Source organism: Mesoplodon mirus, assembly GCF_964341445.2.
Source record: "Mesoplodon mirus genome assembly, chromosome: 15".
In the NCBI taxonomy this organism is placed as follows: Eukaryota; Metazoa; Chordata; class Mammalia; order Artiodactyla; family Ziphiidae; genus Mesoplodon; species Mesoplodon mirus.
The window spans coordinates 23203783-23221569 of record NC_138991.1 but is presented as its reverse complement, the minus strand read 5'-3'; the positions used below and the strand labels follow the sequence as shown (position 1 = coordinate 23221569).

The window sequence follows — 17787 nt, the reverse complement described above, 5'->3', positions numbered from 1 at the left end:
AAGCACTTGGATGCATTCAGAAATTAAAAATAAAAACCATAGATTAAAAAAATAAATAAAAGGGATTTTTTTTTACATTTCCTTTCTGATATTTTATTGTTAAGTGTAAAGAAATGCAACCAATTTCTGTATGTTAATCTTGTATCCTGCTGTCTTGATGAATTCATTTGTCAGTTCTAGCAGTTTTTGTGTGGCGTCTTTAGGGCTTTCTGTATATAGTATCATGTCGTCTGCATATAATGACAATTTTACCTCTTCCCTACCAATTTTTGTTGTCTGCGTATAATGACAATTTTACCTCTTCCCTACCAATTTGGATACCTTTTATTTCTTTTTCCTGACTGAATGCTGTAGCAAGGACTTGAAATACTATGTTGAATAGAAGTGGTGAGAGTGGGTATCCTTGTCTTGTTCCAGATTTTAGCGAGGAGGCTTTCAGCTTTCACTGTTGAGTATTATATTGGCTATGGGTTTGTCATAAGTAGCTTTTATTATGTTGAGATATGTTCCCTCTATACACACTTCCATAAGAGATTTTTATCATGAATCGATGTTGAATTTTATCAAATGCTTTTTCTACATCCATGGAGATGATCATGTGAAAACCACATGCATTTCTATATGTCCATGGAGGAAAATGGTCTAAACACCACAGGGATAACAGGAGTGACCTCTGGGGGAGGGAGTTAGGACTGAGAATGGACATCAAGAGGAAATTTAGAATTATCTCTAAAGTTTACATTTTTCCCACAATAAGAGTATATTAATGGTATAATTAAAAATACATCACATTAGGGCCTCCCTGGTGGCGCAGTGGTTGAGAGTCCGCCTGCCGATGCAGGGGATACGGGTTCGTGCCCCGGTCTGGGAGGATCCCATATGCCGCGGAGCGGCTGGGCCCGTGAGCCATGGCCGCTGGGCCTGCGCATCCGGAGCCTGTGCTCCTCAACGGGAGAGGCCACAACAGTGAGAGGCCCGCATACCGCAAAAAGAAAAAAAAAAAAAAAAAAATACATCACATTAAAAAAAATGGTTAAACCAGTAAAGCAGTCCTAATTTAGCTTGAAATGAGTTAGAAATTGAAAATGTTCCTATAGTAGGAAAAATCCCTCAAACTTAGAAATGAACAAAAATGCTTAACGTTGCACGAAATGTTACATAACCATCTTCTAGGATACACCCAAAGTATTAACACACGACATGCCAGTGTCTGGGAACATTCCTCTTCTGCTGCGCTGAGCGTTGGTCAGTTGGTGCTGATGGACCGGTGGGCAGCTGTGCTTGGGGGAATCTAGGGAGGGAGTGGCCCCCGTGCCCATGCCAGCTCTCCCCTATGTCCAGATACTACCTGTGCCTGCAGCTGCGGGCGGACATCATCACGGGCCGCCTGCCCTGCTCCTTCGTCACGCATGCCCTGCTGGGCTCCTATGCTGTGCAGGCTGAGCTGGGCGACTATGATGCCGAGGAGCATGTGGGCAACTATGTCAGCGAGCTCCGCTTCGCCCCTAACCAGACCCGGGAGCTGGAAGAAAGGATCATGGAGTTGCACAAGACGTACAGGTGAGAGGGCCTCCGCCCAGGCCTCCCCTTGCTCCTTGCCCTGTTGGCCAGAACCTTCCTGGCTAGGCCGCCGGATCGTATGCTGTAAGTGCCCCACCTGGCTCTGCCGCTAACGTGAGGTGTGTCTGAGAGCACATCATCTCATCAGATGGGAATGATGGTAACTTGCTCTGTGACCTTAAATGACTGCTTGGAACTTCAGGTTCTTAAGCTCTTGTACTGGTGTGGTAGTTCCCTGTCCTTGGCCTCTGAGAATCGGTCTCTTTAACTGCCAATTGGAGATGATAATAATGATTGTGTGTCCCTGGGTAAGTGTCCTGCTGGCTCCAGGCATACAAAAGTTTACATTCTAAAGCCAGACCGTCTGGTGCACCTTTTGGCTCTGTCTCTTTCTAACCAGGGGATCTCGGGCTGGTCATTTCACTTGCCTGTGCTTTAGTTTCCTCATTTGTTTAATGGGGGCACTAATAAAACCTATGCTGTAGGGTCCTGGAGGGGCTAAATGGTGCATCTTAGCGACACACTGCATGGTGGCTATTATTGTTGCTCTGTGATTTGAGGGGTTGAGTAGTTGATTGTGCAGTGGAAAGCAGCTTGTGCCAGGAGTTAGAAGATAGTTAACTAGTTGTGTGATTATGGGCTGGGTATTTAACCCATCAGCCCCATTTTTTACCTGTATTTGTAAGGACTTAGATTATCAGTGTTTCTCAACTACTGGTATTCAGGGCAGGAGAATTCACTGTGCAGGATGTTTGGCATCCCTGGGCCCCAGGCATTAAATGCCCATAACATTGTAACAACCAAAATGCATCCCCCATTTCCAACTCCCTGCCGTGAGGGTGATACCTGCTCCCTGGGGAGACCCTTGGAACTAAATGATCCTTTTAAGCTGGAAGTACTTTGGATTCTAAGTCCAGGCTTGTCAGGGGAACCCAATGTGATAAATGACATGGAAGTGCATTGTAAACTGTAAAGTGCTATGCATGTGGGAGGGGGTATGGTGATATTATCACATTGCTAATAAGGATGGAGGGAATGAGGAGGGTTGCGTCCTGGGGAGAGAGGCCATCTGGAGAGAGGCCCAGGTCCAGAGGTGGAGGAGGAATCATGTACGTGGGGAAGAAAGCCTGCTGGGGTGTGATGGGACACGAGGTCTGGGTGGCAAATGTGTCTCTCAGAGACTTGCACACCAACTCTGATTGGCTAGTAACAGCTGCTGTTGTGTTGTGTTGAGCAGGATACTGAAACCGTGCAGCCGGTTAGCAGTGTCTGCCTGGGCTCTTCGTCCTCCCTGTTGTAGGCAGCAAGGTGTGTTAGGGATTCGCAAGAGTCCTAATAATTCAAAGAGGGAAGTTCAGATCAATATGGGCTGGAGAAATCCTAACGGCCATCCCTTCAGCTGTAACAGCTCTTTTCACTTAAAGCAGATTGACTTCCAGTGTCCAGGTATCCTGCACAAAAGCTCCCCGAGGTAGACAGAGCACAGGAAACTGAGGCTATGAGACAGATGTGAGCGAAGTGGCTGGGAACATGAACCATGGAGCCACATTGTCTGGATTCAAATCCTGACTTTGCTACGTAATAGCTGTGTGCCCTTAGGCAAGTTATTCAACCTCTCTGTGCCATAGTTTCCTCATCTATAAAGTGGGAATAGTGATATCTACCTTATAGTGCTTTATGAGGATTCAAATGAATTAATACATGTAAAGTGCTTGGAACAGTAACCAGCATGTAGTATTCAATAAATGTTACTCAGTAAATGCTGTGAGAGTGTACAGTTTCCTGGCCGCCAAAGCCGAGAAGGAACTTGATGAATTACATAACTCTTCTTTTCAGAAAGGAGATTCCTCCTTTCCTCAAGGGCGATTAAGTCGTTTCTGATACAAGATTCTGCAAAAAATAGCCTTTGTGGGTAATAATTTAGGAGCCCCTGGGTGATAATGATAAGCAATGTCACCCACAGTGGTTTCACTGTTGTGAAGAAACAGAATTTATGGCTCCCATTTAATCCAGTGGCAGAATGAGGCAAAAATCCGGACTCCCGGCTGAGGCCTTGAACGCTTCCTGGAGAAAATAAGGCTGGACCTGAGCTTTGGCAGGAGATGAGAGTTCAGTGGACTGAAGCGGGGGCTAGGGGGGCACTATCCGGCCCTGAGAGCAGAGGTGAGGGACCGGGGAGGCCCAGCCACACTCCTGCTCCGGAAGGCTTGCCTTCCTGGAATCACAGGTTCTGATCGCGGTCCTCTTCGGCTGGCAGGACTCAGGCCTTGGTCCTTCCATCAGCCACCAGTGATCACTTTCTTTCCCTTAGGGGCATGACCCCAGGAGAAGCAGAAATCCACTTCCTAGAGAACGCCAAGAAGCTTTCTATGTACGGAGTAGACCTGCACCATGCCAAGGTATTGCTGGGTGCCAGGGATCCCCTAGGTTCTGGGGGGTGCTTCTGAGGAACTCCCAGGGCCTTCTGGAGGGCTTGGTGTGCCAGACTCTGTGTTACCTCCAACCTGAAGCCTTTTCTCTTCTCATTTCTCATAACTTGATGTTCCATAACCCTTTATTTCCCCATGACCCTTATTATTTTCTCCTTGTATTATATTTATTTATGAATCTGTCTGTGCCACCGCTAGATGGGGAGCTTCATGAGGGAAAGACATAGGCCTTAACTTATTTCTGTATCCTGAGTATATAGCATATGACCTAGTATGCACAGGTACTGTTTGCTGGGTGAATGAATGATTGAGTCATTGATAGAGAAAATGATTGAACCAGTGAGTGGGTGAATAAAGGACAAAATGAATGAACAAATGGCCCTGTGAGGGATTGGTCAGTGGGGCTCCAGCATGGATGCTCAAACCCTGCTCCTGAGGGCTCATTACAAGCAGAGCTCAGAATGGGGTTTCGGGGTCATTCCATAGTCCCTTCTCACACAGGACTCTGAGGGCATCGACATCATGTTAGGAGTCTGTGCCAATGGCCTGCTCATCTACCGGGACCGGCTGAGGATCAACCGCTTCGCCTGGCCCAAGATTCTCAAGATCTCCTACAAGAGGAGTAACTTCTACATCAAGATCCGGCCTGGGGAGGTGAGCCTGCCTTGGGAATCCCTTCTTCACCAGGATCAACTAAAATGGAGGGGACCCCGGCAGCTGGGCCTGGGTCTTTTCCTACCCAGGATACATGGATGGAGGTGCTGGGTGCTGGGCAGGGAGACGGTCCTCTTTTGCTGGGGCTCTCTACATAGACTTTGCACTTTAGGTATGTGCCTGCACACACACACACACACAACACACACACACACACACACACTCGGGAGTATACGCGTAAAGAAAACCACATATATTCAGGTTATACCGATCAGGGAATGTATGTCCATGTCCTTGATTTGCTTACATGTGGTACTCAGACGAAGATACACACAGACACACGACTACACACACATGCAAACATGAATATGCCCACCCTCCACATCCCGCCCATCACAAAGTCCACTCGGTTCTACCTCTAGAATAAATGCGAGCCTGTCTGCTTCCGTCCCTCGGTCCACTGCACCAGCCACCGTCTCTCCCCTCCATTCCTACACTGTCCTTCTCACTGGTCTCCCGGCCTCCACTGCCACTCCAGGCCATTTTCCTCCTAGCTGCTGGAGAGAGCTTAAAAGTCCCTTGCATCAGTTCATGTCAAACCCACCCCACTCCCACTCCTCACTTGAACCTTCCTGGAGCTCTCCTTAGCTCTTGGACTCAAGTCCTAACTCTGTCTGGCCGCGTGCCTCTGCCCCGCTGCCCCGCGCCCACGGGCACTCCAGCCCCTTCACCCTTCTCCAAGATCCTTGAATAAGCAAACTCTTTCCTGCCCGAGCCCTTTGCATTTGATGTTCCCTCCACCTGAAATCCTCTGCCCCGCCTTCTCACATAGCTTTGGTTCCTTTCCCATCCTCCAGTTCTCTGCTCAGGGATCCCCTGTGTAGAGGGCGTTCCCTGATCACCCTTTCTAAAGTAGCACCCGACCCCTGCCCCCCGCGCCTGCGCAGGCATTCCTTGTCACATCACACATCTCTATCCATTCCTTTGTGCCCTTATGAGTATCTGAGATGAGCTTGTTTACCCATGTATCATCACCCCCCACCCCCCCAACCAAGAATCTTCTGTCTTGGTCACCCTGGTGTCTCTGTTGCTTAGCTCTGGACCTGTCACTGAGTAAGGGCTTAATCCAGCTGATTGATTAAATGAATGAATAAATGAACGCACAGGCCAGAGTCATACAGGCCTGAGAAAGAGGGTCAGAAAGGATGGACTGGTGGTGAGAGTGGGCCCAGGCCTTGCTTCTGACCCGCCCTCCCTGGTTTTGCAGTATGAGCAGTTTGAGAGCACGATTGGCTTTAAGCTCCCAAATCACCGGTCGGCCAAGAGACTGTGGAAGGTCTGCATTGAGCACCATACGTTCTTCCGGTGAGCCTGCCCCTGGGGTGTGGTAACAGGGGCTGAGGCCGAGGCTGTGAGTGGATGTGGGTGACGGCTGTGTTTTGTCAGGAGGAGGAGCTAGTAGGGACTCTAGGAAAGCCCTCCTCCTCCTCTTTCCCCAAGTCTCTCACCTTCTGGACCACTTAGAGTTGTAGGTGGTGGGACAGTGGGACGGAAGGCCAGCTGTGGTCCAGCCTTGGGCCTGGCGTTGCGCGTCTGATCCTCTCTCCTTGCCTCCATCCCTCCCCTGCAGGCTGGTGTCCCCTGAGCCCCCACCCAAGGGCTTCCTGGTGATGGGCTCCAAATTTCGGTATAGTGGGAGGACCCAGGCACAGACCCGCCAGGCCAGCGCCCTCATCGACCGGCCCGCGCCCTTCTTTGAGCGTTCCTCCAGCAAACGGTACACCATGTCCCGCAGCCTTGATGGAGGTATGCCCCACGCTGGAGGTGGTGGGGAAAGTGGTGTGTAGAGGTGGGTGGGAGCATGCCGGGTCCTGTAGAATGAGTAGTGGAGGCGGTGAACACACCATAGTTGATTTGCACCAGGCATGGTGGCCCCAGAGCACTGCTGCATCTGGGGACTCTCAGTGGATTAGTCTAGCCTACGGTACCACTTCTGCTGGAATGTGACACTGACACTCTGGGCTTCTCACAACTTCCCTGAGTTGTGGCCTTTTGGGGTCCCAGGTTCAGCCATATGGTTTTCTGGGCCCCCTTCCCAAGAAGCTTAGCAGTTCACAGCTTGTCACCATTTTGGAATGATATATTGTAACTGCAGTGTGGAGCTGGTGATGCCTTACTGGAGGCGAAGGAGTTGTTCCCAATCATTTTTTTGGTTCCACTGGGCTCTGGGCTGATGGACATCTAACTGCATGGCAGTCTCCACTGCCCCCATTTCTCTTGAGTTGATAGGTGCCCTGACTATTAATGAGAATTGTCCATACATTGCCCTGTATCAAGCAGACCAGGGCTTCTCAAAATGTGGCATCAGAACCAGCTGTGAGCTTGTAAACATGAGAAGTCCCAGGCCTTTACCTAATCCTACTAAATCAGCACCCTTTAGGGCCCAGAACTCTCCCAGGATAGGCTCACGAGTTTATAGGAGAGGGTCAGAAGCCATATGGGGCATTGGGAGTTAGGCAGAGTTAGGTCTCAGCCTTAACACTCACCAGTTGCTCCATGGATGCAAGAGGTGGTCCATAAATACTTGAATGAAAGGATGGGAGGCCTTGAGCAGCTTAACTCCCCTGGGCCTATTTCTTCTGCAAAATGAATAATACCTACTTCATTGTGTTATAGGGAGAACTAAACAAGTAATACCTCTACCACACCCAAAACAGTTCATGGCACATAGTAAGACCTTAATAAATTGTAGGACCACTAACAAATTATTATTGCTTTTAGGTTTGTAGGGGGCAGCTTGAAGGTAGGAGATGGGGACTTTGGTGGGGGACCAGCAGATGCTCCCAGAACATATTGGGGCTGGCCTCCAGGCAAGGCAACAAATATTTTCTTAGTGTTAGATGTGTGCCAGACCTTGTGTTAGGTCCTGGGTACAGTTTTTAGTATAAGTATGGCCCTTTCCTTTGAGGAGCTCACAGAATAGTAGATTTTTCAGCATTCAACGTGATTCAGCTGGTGGGAGAAGTGTGTACAGAATACAGAGCAGCCCTGTGGAGAGAGGGTGACAACCGGGCTAGAGTCTTGAAGGATGCTTAAGAGTTTGCCAGGTGATCAGGAGAGTCTGATACGTTTCCAGTAGTATGGAGGTGAGTCCCGCCCCAGGACTCCCTGGCTGTGTTCGGAGGACATGCAGTTTTGCAAGGGTCCATTTGGGGCTCAGGAAGCTCCCTGTTCTCCTTGAGTAGGTACAGGGCTGAGAGCTGAGATTTAAGCAAAGGGAAAGGAGGGCTGTGCTTTCCTTCTGTCCGCCCCTGCAGCTCCCATTACCATGCTGGGGGCTGAATGAAACCCAGATTGTTCAGGGCAGCAAAGATTGGCCCAGAACTGGTGAAGTTCATTATCTAGGAAGCCCGGACGCTAAGCCAGGAGGCCTGGGTCCTTGTCCTGATTCACTGAAAGGTTACCAGTGGGACCTTTCTCCTTTCGAGGTCTCAATTTATCCTCTGTAAAATGGGGATAGTAATTCCCATCCTAGCCATCAACACAGAGTATTATGTGGATCTAATGAAATAATGTGCATACATGGGCAGTTTGTCAAGTGATATATATGAATAAAAGGGATAATTATTCTTAAAAAAAAATCTATGCCAATCCTGAGGATAATCTGTGCTCTGATGATTTTAATGCAGTATTTTCCAGCCATTTTTTCCACTGAGACACAAGCCCTGGGCATAGTCTGGGTTTTGCCCAGTGTCTGATGTAAAGTCTGTAATTCCATCCCTCTCTTTCCTGTTCAGAAAAGGACTTTGGAATGCCAGTGAGTGAGAAAGATGTTATTGCAGGGATCCCCTTGATTTCTCCCTAATTTAAAAAGAAGGTAAATCATGTGCAAACCTCAGGACTTTAACTTTCACTAATAAAAGCTAATCTCACAGTATCTGTGTGTTGTTAAATAACAGTCAAGCGAGTATCTGCTATGACCACCACAACCAAAACAGTAACATTTGTGAGCCAACACTGATGGAATTGGCTCACTCTGAGCCAGCCACTGCTTCTCTGAGACACATTAGCATCTCTGTTCCTCCTCCCAGTCGTCTGAATTAGGTACTGTTTGTAGATGAGGAAACTGAGGCCCAGAGACGTTGTATAACTTACCCAAGATCACACAGCCAAGAAGAGATGGATTTGAGATTTGAACCCAGGCCCGAGTGCTGTAGAAATCAGGGGAGGGCCTGGCGCTGGAGGTGGCTCTGGCTCTCACCACCTGAGTGACCTGGGGAAGGCCACGTCACTCCTCTGGGCACTGGCTCCTTAGCTGCAGCATGTTGAGGCTGTGGAGGTGTCTGCTCTGCGCCAGGCGTGGTTGGGCGGGTGGTGGGTTGGCTCCTGGTCCCTGTGCCCGGGAGGTGACTCACGTGGCCGCCTGGCCGTCTCTGCCCACTTCAGCAGAGTTCTCTCGCCCAGCCTCTGTCAGCGAGAACCATGACGCAGGACCCGACAGTGACAAGCGGGAGGAGGATGGCGAGTCTGGGGGGCGGCGGTCAGAGGCTGAGGAGGGAGAGGTCAGGACCCCCACCAAGATCAAGGAGTTAAAGGTACGAACCCGGCTTTCTCGCACCCTCTGACCTGGGGGTCAGGAGGCTGATCCTGGGTCTAGGCTCAGCCTTGGCCTTCAGGTGCCCCCAGCGGTGGCCTGGCACCCTTGCTGTGCAGCACACCACAGACAGGGCCTTGCTCTTGGGCCGTGCTCAATACCTGGAATCCCCAGGTGGGGGTGGGGCATGCTGCCCACCCTGTACCCTTCCGCTCCTTTTGCCCTGCTTTCCTGGAGGGGCACTCTGTTCCCTGGTGGACTCTGGCCTCCTCTTGCTCACTTCTAATTTGCCCTTTTGCCTGTGATCTGGATCTGCACAGCCCCCGTTCACCCACGATAGGGTGTCCCTGCAGGCCACAAGGGTGAGGTTCACGTTCCTGCCACCCGCCCCCATTTCCCACCAACCTGTGCTGCACGCTCACACGGGCCCGCGTGGCCTCAGACTCGCAGGTGTTCACTCACAGACGTGTACCCCCTCGTCCATAGGGTTATGCACCCAGACGTGCAGACAACGTGCACACGCACACGGGCATGTGCATACACGGGTGTGGTGGGTTTCCATCATACACCCCCACCTTGGGAGCACAAGCCCCTGAACACACACTGACAGCAAGAAGCATGACTCTCCAGAGCCCCACGTCCCATCTGCCGAGTGTGATGGGCCGCTTTGCCTCCAGGCCTCCCGCCCCCTTCTTCGCCTTCCTGGGCTCCCTGCTTCACGCCCCGTACCTTCTGACGACCTCACTGCCCTGCTGGTGGCCCACCCAGCTTCCCAGAGTGCTCTGGGCTACCTGCTGGACCAGGCCAGTCGCGGTATCTCTAATCCATTTGCTCTACTGACCCTGCTGGTTCCTTTTCCTCCTCCCATGTCCCGCTAGCCGGAGCAGGAAACCACGCCGAGACACAAGCAGGAGGTACTGCATGGGGCCTGTCCCCACCCACCCAGCCATTCACCCACCCCCAGCTCATTTGTCATCACCCCACCGTCCATCCCAGGCTCATATCCCAGCACCACCTCAACTTCAGCTTCTCCTCTGCTCCCGGCCCTCCTCCTCCCTCACCCAACCCCACCCTCCATCATCCCCTCCCCATCTTAAGCTCATCGAGAGACTCCAGCCCCCCCAACCAACCACCCATGTTTCCCTCCCTCCCCACCTCTCCCTCCCTTTCCCATCTTCATGCTCCGCCTCTCCAGACCACGCTGTGCTTGCTTCCCACCCACTGACCATCCCCCACTGTGTCCCCCAGTTCTTCCAGGCCATTCTGTGCTTTCACTGAGCTCATCTCCACCCCCATCCCCCCCCCCACTCCCGCCCCAAAGCCTTCTTTTGACTCTTCTCCTTCCTGTACCACTGTCTTGTCATGCCTCCACATCTGTGTCCCCTGTGTCCCCCCCACCAAGCTTCTTTTTGTATCTATGGGCAACCAGATGTGGGAGTGGGGGGTGTGGGGAGGGAGGGGCCTCAGAGCACATCTGTCTTCTCAGCCCCAGGTGCACTTCCCACGGGCGGGGCCCCTGCTGCTCCAGCTCTGCCAGGAAAGCCTCCTCCTCCCATTTGCTGCTTCTCTCAACACCCTCATCCTGTGCTAACCACTTCTCCTTCCCTTTCACATAGTGTCCAACTCTTCCTTTGATACTTACCTGCAGGAGAAGTGGGTCTGTTCTTGGGCTGCTGAGGGAAAGGCCAGAGGCTGGGGCGTCAGAAAGGCCTGGCTCTTGGGTTTCAGCCGCAGTTCTGCCACTGACTCTTTGAGGGTCTTGGTAAAGTCCCCTCAGGCCCCAGTCCCCCATCTGCACAGCAAGGCATTTGGACTAGGTTTCCCCCAGGCCCTTATCTTTCAAGGATCCACTGCTCCCTTCAGCCTTGGGGAACACCACATGCTCACAGGACCAGTGCGGCAGGTTCAAGAAGGAAGGTCACCAGCCGCATCTTAGGTCCATGGCGGCCCAAACCCACCCACCTGTGCACCCTCTATCAGGTTTGATTTCTCAGACAGACGTTGTCCTGAGACAGCCCTGCTCAGGAAGGGATGCAGGAGGTACAGACAGATGTCTAGAGGGAAAGCAGAGCCTCAGTGGCATCGGTTTCCTTCCTTAGTTAACTTAGGAGTCAATCATATTGGATCCTTGGATGCCAGAGATAAGCCCAGGGGAACTCTAGCCTTGTCCAAGGGCAAGCTTGCCTTCCAAGTAGTTGTTCCAGAATCACTGATCTGACTTTATAATAAGCTGAGGTTGTCTATTTCTTGTCCTGAGTCCTCAAACAGCTTTGCAGATAAGAGTCCTTGGGCTGCCAGCACACCTGCCCTGCCTCCAGAAGTAGGCAGACTACCGCTGGCTCCTGTGCAAAGGCTGGTCCTCACTTGACCTAAGGGCAAGAGTACCTCTGTACCGCACAGAGCTCCGACTTGGCAATTTAATAGGGACACTCCTATGACTCCAGCTGTACCTGGCTCGGTTCTTGTGCCCAGCCTTGGGACTTACCTCCCTTCTTCTTGGTCTCTAATTCTAATCTTCCTGAACACCCCACAGAGTCCTAGTTTCTCTGTCTGGCTGTATCTCACCCTGTCTGCCCTTGAGGAGTTGGTACCCACAAGGAATCTGGAAGATCCTGGGTGGTTGGGGAAGGTAGTGGCTCACAGCAGAGAACGCTAAACATCATCTCTTCCTGGCCCCTGGTATGGAAGCAGGGCACATTTCTCTGGACATCCTTGGATTTAGAAGGGCCCTACAGGGCCTGAGCAGTGACACACGTTGGGCTAGGAGGGGCCTAGACTGAGGATCCTGCTAATAAGCACAGTGGTCCAAGTCGTGGCCAGAGGTAGGGACCAGGATCCAGGAGGCCAAGGAGTGGGCCAGAGCAGCCTAGTGAACAAGATTGGTGATTTCTCACTGTGCTTTGGTTGTAACCAGAGGGAAGTCACCTCTGCGCCTTGTGAAACTAAAGGGAACTTACCCAGACCTGTGGGATTTGGGTTGACTTAGGTGTTCCAAGACCAGGAGCCAGGCAGGGGAGAAGAAAAGATGGTATGTGGCCAGAAGTCTCCTCTTCTTAACCTTAAGTGCTTTTTGCTCTTCTCTTTAATCTTGAGTGGTTTGTGTACCTGTTGGGGCTAATCATCCCTGCCCTGCTTGGCTTATGGGACGCTCTGAGGGTGACACAGGGCCATGGAGGGGAATCACCTTGCTGATGTAGGGCGGTGATGGGGACCATTACCATTTTCACCATGCCTTGCATCCTCTTCTTGGAGCTGTTCCTCTGATACCTGACTGTCCTCTCTGTGCACCCCAGTTCTTAGACAAGCCAGAGGATGTCTTGCTGAAGCACCAGGCCAGCATCAACGAGCTCAAGAGGACCTTGAAGGAACCCAACAGCAAACTGATCCACCGGGATCGAGACTGGGAGCGGGAACGCAGGCTGCCCTCCTCTCCTGCCTCCCCCTCCCCCAAGGGCACCCCTGAGAAGGTCAACGAGGTAGGTCTCACCCGAACCCCTCAACTGGGGCCTTGGGTAAAGTCGGTGGGGAAGGTTGCTATGTACTGACTTACCCTCCCCCTCCATGCTCCGTTGCTGCGTAAGGTGGTGATGGAGATAGGGCAGCAGGTTAAGCTGACGAAGACAAATGCACTCACTCTTGAAATCCTGGGCCCCAGGGACCACCTTGAAAAACTCAAAGGACTCACTGCAGCATGGTGTATTTCCCTTCCATCAGCCAGAGTGTAATGGGGAAGGGGTGCTGGTTAGAAATGCAGGTTCTGGGGCCCTAACTCGGACCTACTGAATCAGAGTATTTGGAGGAAGAGCCCTGGCATCCGTATTTGAAACAAGTGCCCCAGGTAGTTCTCACACACACTAAATTTTAAGAATCCTGTAGTTCTGTCCAGTAACCAGACCCTTTTGTGCCTATTGTGAAAACACAGATGGTGGGAGTGTTCCTTCCTAGGAAGATCCTCAGAGCCCACCAGAAAGGAACAGATCATCTAGGAAAGTCAGCGCTGTTCCTGGTGCTCCAGAAAAAGATCCCACATGACCTGTCTTTCAGAGCGGAAAGCATGGGGTGTTTTCTCATTGAAAAAGAGAAAGATAGGATCTTGAGAATTCCTGTATTTATAACCCCAAGCTGGTATTTTTAGCACTGCTAAATCTTGGCACTCTTTACCCCCGTTTATATTAGGCGTTTTCTCTCCAGTGCTGCTGCTTACTGGTCTTAAACCCTTCTGAGGTCTAGACTTACAGTGCCTGGGTTTGAATTCTGGCCCTGCTGCCTGCTAGCTGGATGACTCTGGGCTTGTTACTTAACCCCTCTGAGCCTCCGTTAGGTAGAGATAATAAAAGCACCTAGTTCCCAGGACTGTTGTGAGCATCCAGTGAGATAAAGCATGGAGGGGCCAGCAGAGGACCTAGATGCTCAATGTGAGTTACTTATTGTTTCATTGGGAGAGCCTTGGGACTCTCACACAGAAGGTTAATTTCAAATCAGAATCCTTTTTAAAGTGGGAAGGACCCTCGGAACCCAGTTGGTTCAAGGTCATCATTTTACACATGGGCACAGAAGCTCAGGAAAGGGAAGGACTTGATCAGTGTCATAGCTGATAGAAGAGGGGCCAGAATCTGATTTTCTTATGCCCCAGGCCACTGTATTTTCTATTAAATCACAGCTGCCTGGGAGCAAGACCAAATCATATGAAGACCAGGAGAGAGTCAATTGTGCCTGTGCTGCCCTTTAGAGCTTTGAAAATTGGTGATGCAGCTGTGATCTAATAAGTGATTGAATCACCACTCTCGTGGCCACAACATGCCGGGTAACAGGGCCTTGTCTAGCGAGGCTGCTGTGGTAGCTCCTTGGCTGGTGATTCACAACGTCAGGGATGCTGTGGGGGCCTCTACGGCTGGTGCCATGGAAGGAGGGCAAATCTCTTCACCCGCTGAGGGCTTCTGTGGTCACCGCTGGCACAATCAAGACACTGAAGACCCTGGATGGGGCCATATGGGGCTGGTCTAGTGATCCAGTTACACACCCCCGTCCTCCTGCCCTGAGAGACACTTGACCAGAGTGGCCTCTAGTCAGTCCTGAAGTCGGTGAGGCGGATGTAGAGGCTTCCAAAGGGGTCAGACTCCAGCAGAGAAAGGAAGGCTGGGCACTGGAGGGCTGGCCTCCGGGGAGCTGAGATGCTCTGAGCAGCCTGGCATGGGGGTGCCCCACCTGCTGGTGATAGCTGGAACTGCCAGAAGATGCGTCTCATTAAAAGGTGGAGTCTGTTCCACCTCCCATCCCCCTACTGCCCCCCCGCAAGAAGTGTAGTCCACTGCTGGAGAGAAGTCTGGTCCAGGAGCTCACCTTGGAGCGATGGACCTTTTAACTGGCTTACAGGTCCCACTGGCATTTAGAGGCTCTTGAAGATTTGGGAGATGAGAGGAGCTGTCGCCAAGGACTGGACTGGGTCCTTGGGTGAGTGACATCACCTCTCGGAAGCCTCACTGCCTTGTCAGTCCATCTAAAAGGGGACCAAAATTGCCACTCCACAGTGTTGTGGGGAAGGTCGAGTGAAATAATGGATATAAAAGCACTTTATAAACTGGAAAGTGCTGGACAGTCCTGGGGCCACTGCTGATGGTAACTGGAATCCCTGATCCAAATATGGGCTCTCATGGCGTGGCTCCTTCCTGACCTAAGGATGCGGGATTTACAAAGCTGGGCTATTCACGGACTCTGTGTGTGTGTCTCTCTCCTGCTTTCTGTCTCTCCCTCTCTGTCTCTCCTTCCCTTCCTCCCTCTTCCCCTCTCCTCTGGCCCTGGGCCTCCCCTGCAGTCCCAGAGGACCCAGGACACCTCTCAGCAGGACTTGGCACCTGAGCCTGGGACGGCCACAGGCTTGGAAGTGTTCACTCAGAAAAGCCTCGCAGCATCTCCTGAGGTTACTGTCGTCACCTCCCCACCCACCCAGAACCACCCTAATAATCTTAAGAAAACCCTTTCTCTGGGCTGAGGGGGTGGGCCAGACTCTGCCCTGCAGGTGGGAGCAGTGGGTAGCTCATGTTGGCCCCGTGCTGTGACAAGTGAGCGTCCCCTGTCCCAGGGGTCCATAATGGGCCAGCCCGTCCCTCATCCATGGTTTCTCAGGAAGGATAGGACTGAAACCATTCAAGAAAGACAGAAAGGTCTGAGTCGCCTTTGGCTTAAAGAGGGCAGGTAGAAATGACCTCTCAGGTCCCGCTGAGGCAGGTGACCTGGAGGCAGGTTCTGACTGCTAAGCTTGGGATCAGGGATCATGGCACCTAAATACCTCTGCTCTGAGGTCTTGTCTATATTCAGAAGCCTGAGTAAGGTCTAGCAGTGACTAATTAGCCCCTCCATCCCCTGCTTCCATTCTCTAAACTCCCCTTGGAGTTTGGGTCTGTCAGGGTCCCCAGGCAGGCAAAAGTGGGCGTCTTTCACCAGGGAGCATCCTTGGGGTTGTACAAATGTCGGTCAGGCAAGCATTCTAAATGAGGAGAGCATTGCTTCTCTGCCCAGGATGGCAGTAGGCTGAGGGTCCTCGGAACTTCCTGTGCCCCTGCGTGGGTGCCGGGTGGAATCCAGGCCCAGGAGCAGGGGGCTGCATCCTCCCTCTTTGCTGGGACTTCATAGACCGTCGGGATTGGAAGGGACCGATTGACCATCTGGGTGAAACTTCCTTCTCTCTGATAACCAACCCTCCTCTGTTGGCATAGCGTGTATGAGGGCATATACCGTTCTCTATTCCCAGAGAAAAATTTTGTAGCCGCTAGAAATGTCCTGGAACTGTAAGAGAGCCGTGAGTCAGCTACGTAAGTGGTAAAACATAAATCACAGTTCTACTCTGAATTTGTCCTAAATGTAAAAATAAAAACAAAACTAGGAGCACTCTTGAGAGAAGTTGGACAGGAGTCAACAGCATCCCAAGGTTAGGGAAGCAGTGATGCCTTGGAGCACAGAGATTCGCGTAGGGCCAAGCACAGGTGCCCTAACTTGGGGGTTTGCGGGGTTGGGAGGGCAACATGCGCCCTTCACCAGCATCCCTGAAAATTGTCCGTCCAGCCTCTTCCACAAGGGGGCTCTCCCTGTTCTTAACATCAGTCCATTTTGTCTTCTTCAGTCATCTGTTGGGAAGTTTCCATATTGAATTATAACCTGCCCTTCTGAGTCACCTGCCTGTGGGCCTCGCTGTGCCCCCTGGCGCCTGTAGTTCCACTCTGCATCCTCCTCCAGGAAGGCCCTTCAGAATTCAGCGTCCCCCTGGCCCCCCAACTCCCACTTTCTTCCACAGCTTCTCCCGTGGTTTCTAGAGGGCTCCTTGTCCTGGACCCCTTCCTCTGGGGGGTCTCCTGTAAAGAGCAGGGCCCAAAATGTGACCCAGAGCTCCAGGTGGACCCTGAACAGCCCAGGGTCAGCAGAATCCTGGCTGGAGATTTTCTTCCTGTCAGCTTGTGTGGGAACAGAACTGGCCCCACTCCAGCCCCCAGCTCCCGTTTCATGGCCAGTTTTGCTGCAGTGGCTCCAGCTGACAGCAGGGGGTGCTCTGAACAGGCACTGAAGGTCCCCTGGCTCAGTGGAAAGAATGGCCCGGCGGCTTCCCTGACATCATTTATCCTGTGAATTGGGTCAGAGAGCCAAAGCTTTCCTCTCTTTGTTCAGACTTTTTCTCTCTTCAGGATTTTTACTTGTTAGATGCAGAGCCTCTTCTTCGCTCTGGGAGCCTCAGTTTCCCCTTCTGAAATGAGGGTAACAGGACCTGCTTCACAGGTCGCCATTTGGATTAAATTTAATAACTTCTCCAAAGGGCTGACACTGCCTGGCACATAGTAACTAAATATAAGTACGTTTCCCTTTCTCTTTCTGCAGAAACTTTCTGTTCTGTGCCAGCTCCCACCCCACTCAACCTAGTTTCTAAGCTTCTGGTTGCTAGAAACTAGTTTCTAGTTAGACGTGGGGCAGGAATGTACCACAAGGGGTCTCATGGACCATCTTTGGCCATCCTTGCCAGGCTGATGATGTCAGTACAAGCTGAAATGGGAGCAGCTAAAGGCGCCTGCTTCCCAAGTAGAAGAGAAAGGAGGCTTTGTAGGCTCTCAAAACTCTTCCCTCTGGGATGGTTCAAGTGTTGTTGTCCTGAAAGCTTACCAACCTGAAGTAGAATCTCAGAAACCCACGCAGATTTTGTCTGGGCCTCCCCCCTTCCTTTTCTTTCTCTTTCCTGTTAGCAAGATTCTCTTAAAGAGGTTTGATTCCCTGACAGTCATGGAGATTTTGCTAAAATGGAGCAGGGGGAGGGGTGGGGGAGGTCAGAGGGCTTATAATGCTCTCTTGATTCTTCAGAATCCTTCAGATCTTCTGGGATCTGACAGACTCCTCACCAAGTCATAACCTGAATTGGAGCCCAAGTGCATGGGAACCTGCCCCCCGCTGTAGTCAGGAGCACTTTTCGGCACTTCTTACTGTGGAGCTTTTCACAGGACACAGAATCAGAGACCGGGTTTTAGGCCTGCCTTTGCCACTGGCTCACTCTCTGACCTTGGGCACGGTGCTTAC

The 17787-nt window shown here is 51.6% G+C and overlaps 1 protein-coding gene across 22 annotated transcripts in view; it reads left to right on the top strand.

Annotated features, from left to right (window-relative positions):
- The window catches only part of EPB41L1 (erythrocyte membrane protein band 4.1 like 1), a 142641-nt gene that overhangs the window by 98061 nt on the left and 26793 nt on the right, over positions 1–17787 (top strand). For 9 of the 22 annotated variants that reach the window (XM_082644339.1, XM_082644340.1, XM_082644338.1 and 6 more), the window contains 8 exons: positions 1342–1560; positions 3872–3959; positions 4491–4643; positions 5911–6008; positions 6274–6449; positions 9090–9238; positions 10116–10151; positions 12531–12713. In XM_082644339.1, coding sequence (XP_082500465.1) covers positions 1342–1560; positions 3872–3959; positions 4491–4643; positions 5911–6008; positions 6274–6449; positions 9090–9238; positions 10116–10151; positions 12531–12713 — 1102 coding nt within the window. The remainder of the gene's footprint in view (positions 1–1341; positions 1561–3871; positions 3960–4490; positions 4644–5910; positions 6009–6273; positions 6450–9089; positions 9239–10115; positions 10152–12530; positions 12714–17787) is intronic. The other 13 variants (XM_082644341.1, XM_082644330.1, XM_082644326.1 and 10 more) reach the window with 3 other exon arrangements.